This window comes from Bos taurus, chromosome 4, assembly GCF_002263795.3.
Source record: "Bos taurus isolate L1 Dominette 01449 registration number 42190680 breed Hereford chromosome 4, ARS-UCD2.0, whole genome shotgun sequence".
NCBI classification, from domain to species: domain Eukaryota; kingdom Metazoa; phylum Chordata; class Mammalia; order Artiodactyla; family Bovidae; genus Bos; species Bos taurus.
The window spans coordinates 14,455,963-14,467,241 of NC_037331.1; the positions used below are offsets into that span (position 1 = coordinate 14,455,963).

The 11,279-nt window shown below is 40.3% G+C and overlaps 1 protein-coding gene across 1 annotated transcript; it reads right to left on the reverse strand.

Moving 5' to 3' along the window:
• Positions 1 to 9,826: 9,826 nt before the first annotated feature.
• LOC100139363 (protein transport protein Sec24A-like) lies at positions 9,827 to 10,887 on the reverse strand. Its single transcript, XM_024990986.2, has one exon. It carries the CDS (start codon positions 10,859 to 10,861, stop codon positions 9,842 to 9,844), a length of 1,020 nt encoding a protein of 339 aa, XP_024846754.1. The 5' UTR covers positions 10,862 to 10,887; the 3' UTR covers positions 9,827 to 9,841.
• Positions 10,888 to 11,279: the final 392 nt, after the last annotated feature.

Here is an 11,279-nt window from a genome sequence, read left to right on the forward strand (position 1 = left end):
ATAGGTTTGATTATGTCACATTTGTTTATTTTTGTTTTTATTTCTATTGCTTTGGGAGACTGACCTAAGAAAACATTGGTACGATTTATGTCACAGAATGTTTTGCCTTTTGTCTCTTCTTGGAGTTTTATGGAATCGTGTCTTATATGTAAATCTTTAAGCCATTTTGCATTTACTTTTCTGTATGATGTGAGGAAGTGTTCTATCCTCATTGATTCACATGTGGCACTCCAGCTTTCCCAACATCACTTGCTAAAGACACTGTCTTTTCTTCATTAAATATTCTTGCCTCCTTTGTCAAGATTGATTGTTCACAGGTGTGTGAGTTTATTTTTGGTCTCTATATTCTGATCCATTGATCCATGTGTCTGTTTTTGTGCCAATACCACACTGTTTTCACTGCTGTAACTTTGTAGTATTGTCTGAAGTTTGGGAGAGTTATGCCTCCTGCTTTGTTCTTTTTCCTCAGAATGGCTTTGGCAATTCTGAGTTTTTCATCAATTCAGTCATTCAGTCGTATCTGTCTCTTTGCAACCTCATGGACTGCAGCATGCCAGGCCTCCCTGTCCATCACCAACTCCCGGAGCCTGCTCAAACTCATGTCCATCAAGTTGATGAGGCCATTCAACCAGCTCATCCTCTGTCGTCCCCATATCCTCCTGCCTTCAACTTTTCCCAGCATCAGGGTCTTTTCCAATGAGTCAGTCTTTGCATCAGGTGGCCAAAGTATTGGAACTTCAATTTCAGCGTCAGTCCTTCCAATGAATATTCAGGACTGATTTCCTTTAGGATGGACTGGTTGGATCTCCCTGCAGTCCAAGGGACTCTCAAGAGTCTTCTCCAACACCACAGTTCAAAAGCATCAATTCTTCAGTGCTCAGATTTCTTTATAGTCCAACTCTCACATCCATACATAACTACTGGAAAAACCATAGCTTTGGCTAGATGGACTTTTGTTGGCAAGGTAATGTCTCTGCTTTTTAATATGCTGTCTAGGTTGTTCATAGCTTTTCTTTCAAGGAGGCTGCTGCTGCTAAGTCACTTCAGTTGTGTCTGACTCTGTGCGACCCCATAGACGGCAGCCCACCAGGCCCTGCCATCCCTGGGATTGTCCAGGCAAGAACACTGGAGTGGGTTGCCATTTCCTCCTCCAATGCATGAAAGTGAAAAGTGAAAGTGAAGTCGCTCAGTCGTGTCCGACTCTTTGAGACCCCATGGACTGCAGCCTACCAGGCTCCTCTGTCCATGGGACTTTCCAGGCAAGAGTACTGGAGTGGGGTGCCATTGCCTTCTGGCTTCAGTCACCATCTGCAGTGATTTTGGAGCCCCCAAAAATAAAGTCTGTCACAGTTTTCATTGTTTCCCCATCTATTTGCCATGAAGTGATGGGACCAAATGCCATGATCTTAGTTTTCCGAATGTTGAGTTTTAAGCCAACTTTTTCACTCTCCTCTTTCAATTTCATCAAGAGGTTCTTTAGTTCTTCTTCACTTTCTGCCATAAGGGCAGTGTCATCTGCATATCTGAGGTTATTGGTATTTCTCCCAGAAGTCTTGATTCCAGCTTGTGCTTCATCCAGCCTGGCATTTCACATAATGTACTCTCCATATAAGTTAAATAACCAGGGTGAAAATAACAGCCTTGACATATTCCTTTCCTAATTTGGAACCAGTCTGTTGTTCCATGCCCAGTTCTAACTGTTGCTTCCTAACCTGCATACAGATTTCTCAGGAGGCAGGTCAGGTGGTCTGGTATTCCCATCTCTTTCAGAGTTTTCCACAGTTTGTTGCAATCCACACAGTCAAAGGCTTTGGCATGGTCAATAAAGCAGAAGTAGATTTTTTCTGGAACTTTCTTGCTTTTTTGATGATTCAGTAGATGTTGGCAATTTGATCTCTGGTTCCTCTACCTTTTCTAAATCCAGCTTGAATATCTGGAAGTTCACGGTTCATGTACTGTTGAAGCCTGGCTTGGAGAATTTTGACCATTACTTTGCTAGCATGTGAGATGAGTGCAATTGTGCAGTAGTTTGAACATTCTTTGGCATTGCCTTTCTTTGGGATTGGAATGAAAACTGACCTTTTCCAGTCCCATGGCCACTGCTGAGTTTTCCAAATTTGCTGGCATATTGAGTGCAATCCTTTCACAGCATCATCTTTTAGGATTTGAAATAGCTCAACTGGAACTCCATCACCTCCACTAGCTTTGTTCGTAGTGATGCTTCCTAAGGCCCCCTTGACTTTGCATTCCAGGATGTCTGGTTCTAGGTGAGTGATCACACCATCATCGTTATCTGGGTCATTAAGATGTTTTTTGTATAGTTCTATGTATTCTTGCCACCTCTTCTTAATATCTTCTGCTTCTGTTAGGTCCATACCATTTCTGTCCTTTATTGAGCCTATCTTTGCATGAAATGTTCCCTTGGTATCTCTAATTTTCTTGAAGAGATCTCTAGTCTGTCCCATCCTATTGTTTCATCATTCCATATAAACGTAGTCTTTCATGGTTCCATATAAACTTTAGGATTAGTTGCTCTAGTTCTGTGAAAGCTGTCATGAGTATTTCTATGGAACAACTTTTTCACTGATAGTATTGAATAAAAACATCAAGAAGCACTAATCTGTTGAGCACCGAAAATATGCAGAGTGTTGCCTTGGGAACCTGAGAGATAAAAGGAGTATGAGATGATAGTTGTCTCCAAAGAACACGAAGTCTACTTGGATGGGTAGACTCAGTGTTGAAAAGTTAAAGAGGCATGAGTTTATAAAATGATTACTGAACATTTCTTTGGTTACTCGTCACATGCTCTGTAACACAAAAGGACCCTACATCCCATTGAAGATCCATCTAAGCTCTCTATTAGATGGGCTGTCTTATGCAGGCTAAAGATAAGCAAAACCAAAACAGCAGTACTGAGTGGTAAGGAGCTGGAGAGAGAAGATGCTCTGAGAGTGTGTGGACTGGGGACTGACCTGACCATCTCACCCAATCCCAGCCATTTACCCCTTAGTCCCACTCATGGCCTCATGAGCTCTATAGAGAGAAGCATAGTGGAGTCCAAGGATAGGGGGCAATCTGGAGGTTCAAGTCCTCTTAGGGAGTTTCTCATTAAGAAATAAATGTCCCCTGAAGAATGGATAGAATGGAGAAAAGAAATCTTTTGAGATTAAGAGACAAGGGGAACATATTTTAATTAAATATGTTTAAATTAAAAACATATTTTAATTAAAAAAAAAGAGAGACAAGGGGAAGAGAGAGGCATATTCTAGGCCTTGCTAGTTATGCCGATTGACTGGAGTGAAAGGTCTTGCAGACACAGAGTGTGAGGAACAAGAGTTGTCATCAGTATATTAAGGACCATGAATGCCCGTTCAAGAAATTTTTTCATATGCTGTCTGTTGTGGAAAGCAGCAGGGTGGGCTTGGCAGCAGATGTTTTTAAATAACACGCTACACCTAGACAGTGAAGGCACACCACTTAGCTACATTAGACTTTAAATGTTAGCTGGAAGTTGTTAATCACAGTGGTTTCTTCTGGAACCTGGGGCATACACAAAAGTTCCATTTTGAAGATCTGTATTTAACTAGCTAAGCATCTTTTCCAGACTTTGGTCTTTGAGCGTTTAATCAGTTTTTGTTTATCCTGTTTGATGAGCCTGGTCTCACAGAGCCTTCGTTGGGGGCTTCCTAAATATGAGTGTCTTCAGAAGGGAGAGGAGCAGGGGGTCCACAGGCCGTCTCTTCAAGCGTGTCCCTACCTAAAGGGGTGTGGGGACTGCTGTACCATTACTGCTCCTTGGCACAGAGCCACAGAAAGATGGACACGAGGCCTGTACATTTGTGTTTTCCCATGGCTAAAGGCAGTTACGTTGGCAGGATCAAGGAACATTACTTTCACTAAAGATCAGAACAAAGTGATAAAGTTTCCTTAGAGTGAGTCTGCTCTCAGTGACATTAAGAAACGGTGGAGAGGGAAGCTTTAGAGCAAGGGGATATATATATACAGACACACACATACATATGGCTGATTTGCATTGTTGTACAGGAGAAACCAACATAATGATTGTAAAGAATTATCCTCCAATTAAAAATTTAAAAAATAAAGAATGGTGGAGAACAAGGAGAAATTTATTAGAGGATCAGATGTAAGTTGGAGCCTACATTTCTAACACTTTTCCGTAGGTTAGTGAAGAGCATTTGGCTAATACTTGTTTGATAAAAACATGTATGTATAATAGTGCATTCTCATGCCAAGCACAGCGCCTGGGACATAGGAGAGTCCTAATAAATTGTGTTGAATGACTGAATTAAGTAATCTATATAAAATAGTTGTGGAACAAGTATCAATAAGAGAAATCATTAATCATGCTTCTGCTTGTGGAATAGTCTTTTATGTTTGCTTGCTTTGGTTTTAAATGGCTCTGCATACAGATTTCAGAAATTTAGGGGGAGAGGAGAAGAGACACATAATGAAAAGAATCACCTTTAATTTTACCTTTCAAAGGTAATCACCTTTATCATGTAAGTATATTTCTTCCATGGGCTTCCCTGGTGGCTCAGATGGTAAAGTATCTGCCTGCAATTCAGGAGACCCGGGTTTGATCCCTGGATTGGGAAGATCCCCTGGAAAAGGAAATGGCTACCCACTCCGGTATTCTTGCCTGGAGAATTCCATGGACAGAGGAGCCTGGTGGGCTACACAGTCCATGGGATCGCAAAGAGTTGGACATGACTGAGTGACTAACACTTTCATATTTCTTGTCATCTTCTTTTCTATATACATCTATGTTCATGTATAAATTCTAATTTGTTTAAACCAAGTGCATAACCTGAAGAACAGAAGCATAAATTAAAGAATACTGTATAGATTTATGGGCTTCCCAAGAGGCACTAATGGTAAAGAACTCACTTGCCAATGCAGGAGATGTAAGAGACATGGGTTCAATCCCTTGGTTGGGAAGATCTTCTGGAGGAGGGCATGGCAGTCCACTCCAGTATTCTTGCCTGGAGAATTCCGTGGACAGAGGAGCCTAGCGGGCTACGGTCCGTGGGGTCACAAAGAGTTTGACATTACTGGAGTGATTTAGCATGCACACATGCATATAGATTTATTAAGTCTTCTTCTCTGCTGTAGCCTTAAGACACAAACATGGTATGTAAACATATACCTATATTTTATATGAGTCACCATTCACTTAATCACACATTTGGAGCCTGCTATATCAACACACAACTCATATTATACACATGTTCATTTTTGCTCTCTGTTTTAGCAGTGTGCAGGTCTAATGTGAAAACTCAAAACCAAATCCACAACAAAAATGCAAAAACTCAGGACGTTTTGAGGCCATTCAGCCTTCTGGTAATAATCCGACAGCTGTTCAGCGCGTGACCATTTGTCAGACCTTGCCTTCCTGGCTGAGACTTGAATAAAAGAAGTCAGAGTCCTGTGCATTTGCTGAGATGTGATTACCACCTCTGAAATTGGCCTGCAGAGGAGCCTCCAGGCCAGGGATCTATGGTGAAGATAGCACGGGGCCCAGTGAAATATTCTAGTACATTGGCACTAGAAAATTGGACACTGTCCTTGTTTTCTATAAGCCGTAGAAGGCTGGCCATGTACTCAATGTTAAGGGTTTTGAGTGTCTCCCATTCTGTCAATAGGGTTGGAAAATAATGGGCTTTTCTTAGGTGAAATAAGGGGGGTTCCGTGAAGGGCATGTATTGCACAGCTGGGAGGTTTTGCCCTCTTTTTTTCTCTTGCTTTCTCATTGAGCTCTACAGGAGGAAGGGCCATACGAGGAGGCTGGTATGTGCTCTCCTAACCCTTCACCACAAACCCGGCTGCCTAAGCTGAAGCAGCCACACAGAGAGCTAAGGAAACTTTAAAAACTTAATTAAGGGAAAAAAGCAAACAAAATAATGCTGTAGTGGATTTACTTAGGGCTGTAGCCTTGCCAGGAAAACCACAGAGTCTGCATGTATATGTTTCTTATATAAGACATATCTAATTAAAACGGGAGACGGGACAGCAAGCTTTCTTCTAAGTTCATTTAAATACATGTTTATGTTGTATTTAAATTCCCTGTGGGGTAATGTAATGCTGATCCAAAGACATAAGAGCAATTTGATTAGGCAACTGCAGGCCTCTGTGAATACTTTGAGCCTGAAGTACTTAAGACTTAATCTCCCCCGTACCCTATACCCCATACCAAGGTTACCCACGGAGGCTGGGCCAGCCCCACCCCTGACGGCAGTACCTCTGAGGCTGGACTGATTCATCTTCCCTTTGTAACGCCTTTTACTCTCCTGCCGTGGTTCTTTAACTCAAGGTTATCCTACTCAAGCCTTCTTTTTGCTTTTCTCTGCTCTCGATGATTTATGTTATCCTTTCAGATGACATTTTAACTTAAAAAAAATTTAAAGAAAAGAGTAATTCTTCTTTCTCTTTGCTTCTCATGCCACTTCTTTTTGAGGGCAATGAAAATATTCTAAATAGAACTTCAGTTTGCAGAAATGTAAAATGTTTCCAAGTCCGCCAAAATCTCCACTTGTATATGTCTAAACAAGAAGATGACGTTTGGGGAAGTAAAATGTCATTGTCTGTTTGCTTGTGATGTGGATTACGGTTTAGGACTTCGCTTCTTAAAGCGGGCATCGTCAGCATCATTCCCTGCAAGCTTGCGGGAGACGCAGAATCTCAGGGCCACCCCCAGGCTGACTGAATCAGAGTCTGCACTTTAATAAGAGACCCAGGTGATTAGTGAGCACGTTATTAATTAGGTACCAATTTAGGCACCGCTTTAAACACCGATTTAGGATAAATTTGCCTGCTGGACACATCATTTTTTCCTCAGGCCCATCTTCTTGAAATTTTATATAGGTTCTCCAACAGGAAGACTACGGAAAATGTTCTGTGCGCTCAGATTAGATTCTGCCTTGGGCGTCTTGAATAGCCTTTTTATGGACTTATTAGAAATGTGCTACATGGAATAAAAGTGAAGAATCACTGCCCAAGGTTTGAGGTCCCCCCCTTTAATTACGTCTGAATTTAATTTATAATAGTTCTGGACTGAAATTAGTATATTAAAAATTGATTTACTATGCATTTATGAATATATTTAAATAGAGTACTTGTGAGCAAAATATTTTATTTAGGATAATATACCTGTGTATACCAAAGTAGATTCTCTGTAGAATATTTATTCTGCATAGTTCTTGAAAAAGACTATAATTCCATCATATATCCATAAAGGAAGGCTAGTGTTATGTTCTTTTTTTTAATCCTTTCCCTCTTCATATTTTCCCCTTTATTTCATTTTTTGTTTGTTTTTCTACTTTTTTATTGAAGTATAATTGCTTTACAATGTTATATTAGTTTTTGCTGTACAACAAAGTAAATCAGCTATATATGTATACATTTTTCCTATCTTTTTTATTTTAAATTCATTTTTAATTGGAGGAGAATCGCTTTACCATATTGTGTTAGTTTCTGACCTGCAACAACTTGAATCAACTTTAAGGACATACAACCCCCTCTCTTCTGAGCCTCCCTCCTACCCCCACACCCAATCCCACCTGTCCAGGTCATCACAGAGCAGCGAGCTGAGCTCCCTGTGCTACACAGCCTCCGCCCACTAGCGCTCTATTTTACACATGCTGGTGTATCTATGTCCATGCTAGTCTCTTCATTCGTCCCGCTCTCTCCCGCCACCTTCCCATGTCCACAAGGCCATTTTCTGTGTCTACGTTTTTATTCCTGCCCTGAAAATAGGTTCTCACATTTTAAAGTTGGATCTTTCCTGCCTCTGTTAATCTGATTATGTCCCACCAACCGTGAGTTTTGGAAGCTCCGATTCCAGGCCCAGTTATTTTAAGCCACTTTCTTATTAGGTCCAAGGACTGAGATCCGTATTCCACAACACTTACTGTCGTACTTTCTTTCATCTCGAGTTGACTTGGGGGGTGTGTCCTCTCATTTCTCCTTACCAGTCCCCTCTTCCTTCATAGCGTCTCTTAAACTTGCCTCCTTGAGCTTTCCACACCCTCAGGTTTTCAGCAGCAGTAGGACCTCAGTTGGAATACGGTGTTGATACCTGCTGTGGTTGTTATTGGTTTTTAAAATTTATTTATTTTTAATTGAAGGATAATTGCTTTACAATATCATGCTTTTGGCCGTACATCAGCATGAATCAGCCATAGGTACACACATGTCCCCTCCCTATGTTCTTTTTCTTCTTAAAACTTGTGTTAATATAGACCCTATCAGACCTAACTGAAATGGATATGTCATTACTGACTGCATGTGGTATCACCTTCTTGAAAGAGGCTATAATTCCAGCATATGTCCATTTTAAAATAATCTCATCTGCTTAAAAACATTATTATACTATCTGAAAGGCCATTTGGGGTTCAGTTAAACAAGTGACTAAAATAAATTTATGATTTCTTCTAAAGCTTGAGTTGAATTCTAACACCTATATAATATTTGCTGTTACATTTTAAAGAAATACAGTAACCACTCACTGCCGAAGTCTGGTTTTATGGAGGAAGAACACATGCTTCCTTGTTTAGCCATTCTTGCTGCAATCTTGAAATTAAGTTTTTTTTTTTTTTTATGAAAGTGACTTCAACTTTTATTACAATTTAACTTCATATACCAAAACACATATACATAAGATTTTAAAGGTATACTAAACACTATACATACATATATTTTCTGAATTATTACAGAGTAAAAAGAATGCTTTTTTTCTACCCTCATTTTCATCTACTCTAAAAACACAAACAGTAAACGTGGTTTTCAAAAATCTCAGAAGCTCCTCTATTTCCCAATGCTTAATGAAATCTCCTTCTAAACAGATTTTTAGAAAAATTGAAAACTTAATTTTCAATGTGGATATCAGAATGCCCTTTTTCCTTCTCTAATCCTAATAGAATGTTGTTAGGTGATATTTCTTAATATATAAATAGTGAAACAGTTACTGAAGGATATCTCCTCCTCATCAATTACTGAAAAAACTACATTCAACTAACCTTCTAGCACTGCCCACCTCCCTTCATACAGCAGTGAATGAAGCTAATGGCAGCTATTCTGTGGACTTATTTTCTTTCACCCTAGAGAAAAGGCATGGGACAATTTCTAAATAAAAATATTTCTTAAATTATAGGCTTAAATAATAATGCCATTTGTTATATGCCCAATATAGTAAATGTAAAAAAATGGTATCAAAGTAATATTACCATATTTTTTGCTTAAGAAATATGTAATCATTTATATATAAGTATAAATGCCTGAAAAAAAAGTGAAAAGAAGTTATATATGAGTGGAAGGATTACACATAAATAAGACAGGAGGTTTTTAAAATTTTTTTTGCTTTTTTAACTTTACATTTATATTATCCGATTTCCCTACAATGAATACAATAATATTAATTTAAAAAACATACCATCATTAACTCGGTAACATAAGTTACATTTCCATCTCCTTTGATCAAGAAAGCTGACAAAAGGGTTGATGTATGTCCTGCATGAACGGCATCTCACAATTGTACTAGAGGTAACCACAGGCAATTGCACTAGGTCTTTAAAAGGATGAAGCAGCAGTCCCAGAGGAAGTTTGGCTTTATTCAGTAAGGCCTGAGTCTGAGGAATGCTGGTCAGTGTGCAGCGAAATAACTCTGGGTTACAATTCAGCTTCTGGATATCTTCATGCAAATTTGGAACTGGAGGCTGCAAAGGTGTCGATGGAAGCATGTTTCTTTCTTGAAGAAGATTGATAACTCTTAGCCCCTCTGGATGTAGGCTTAATCCGCTCATACTTGAAGTTAAATGATTAGCACCTAAAGGAGTCTAAAGAAATATAACTGAGTAAAAGCCTGTGGACCACTTGGGTAATTCAAGGAAGAGGGTGGTAGTCCTGCTCCTGTTGTACTAGGTGGTGCTGTGTTCTGATAACCGGGTGGTAAGGAGGGATATGAATATCCAACACTTCGGCTCATTGTGGGATTCTTAGTAGTAGGCTGTGATGTTGCCAAGAAGCCACCGCCTTCAATTTCATCATAATTATTGTGAACCACCATAGATCCATTATTGGTATTTGATATAATACCTTCTTGGTTGCTAGTTGAATTAAATGAGGGCTGGGGCACAGTTCTAGGTGTCAATTTCTGAGGAGTAAGGGCCCTCACTGGAGGTGGTCCTCCAGTTGGAGGGGGGCCAAGAGGAGCTCCTGGTTGAAAAGTAGTAGGCAGAGGTGGATTCGCTAAGGGCAGTGCAGACCCTGATTTTATGATGTTGTTTTGAAGTGAAGAATCTCCAGAAGAAACATATTGAGGACTCATCAAATTTGTATTCCCAGTCATGGTTGGTTGGGATGACGCACGAGGACAATGGTTTGTCTGTGACAAATAGTTATACTGCCAATTCGAAGGTGATGATACACTGGCTCCAGGAAGAAAGCTACCGGAAGGCATTGGTGTAGCAGCTGGGTTCTGAGAAGTAGGTAGTGGCATTTGGGGACTAGGACCACTACGGAGTGAAGGTGTCACTGGATGAGAGGCCACAGGTGGTCCATAAAGAGCTTGTCCAGGTCCCTGATAATTACTTAATGGAGAAACAGTCTGGGAACCACCAGAGTTAGACTGTCCGGAGACTGGATTCAAGGTCTTTGCTGGTATTAGATGAGGGTAGGATCCTGGAAGCTGAGAATTATACCCTTGGCTCACTGACACTTGTGAAGACATCAGGGCATTCTGGACAGGACCATTCGTGTAGGGAGACCCCGAGGCCGAGGCGGCCCCGTTCTGGGCCTGGAGGCCGGTGGAGGAGCCGCCAGAGGCGGGTATCCCGGGCTGGGACATGACGACGAAATTAAGTTTTAAGAAGTTATTGGTTCAGAATTATGTGGTTTCCAGAATTATCCAGCCCCTCACTCTATTCTATAAGTGACCCTCGTTCCTTATCCTTACGGCTACAAAGTCGTAGACAGAGACTAAACACTATTTTTTGTTTCATTTGTCAGAAAAATAATAGCCATCATGAATAATAGCAATTCAAGTGATTTCAAAACACAAGATTGAACAGTCCTGTTCCCATTGTTGATGCTGAGGGTCTGTCAGATACTCATAACATTGTACAGGAGGTGGTGACCTAAACCATCTCAAAGAAAAAGAAATCAAGAAGGCAAAGTGGTTGTCTGAGGAAGCCTTGCAAATAACCGAAAAGAAGACAAGTGAAAGGCAAAGGAGAAAGGAAAAGATATACCCAAATGAATGCAGA

What these genes read in the sequence shown, in the direction of transcription:
- LOC100139363 (XM_024990986.2), bottom strand. Translation starts at nt 10,861, where the DNA reads ATGTCCCAGCCCGGGATACCCGCCTCTGGCGGCTCCTCCACCGGCCTC.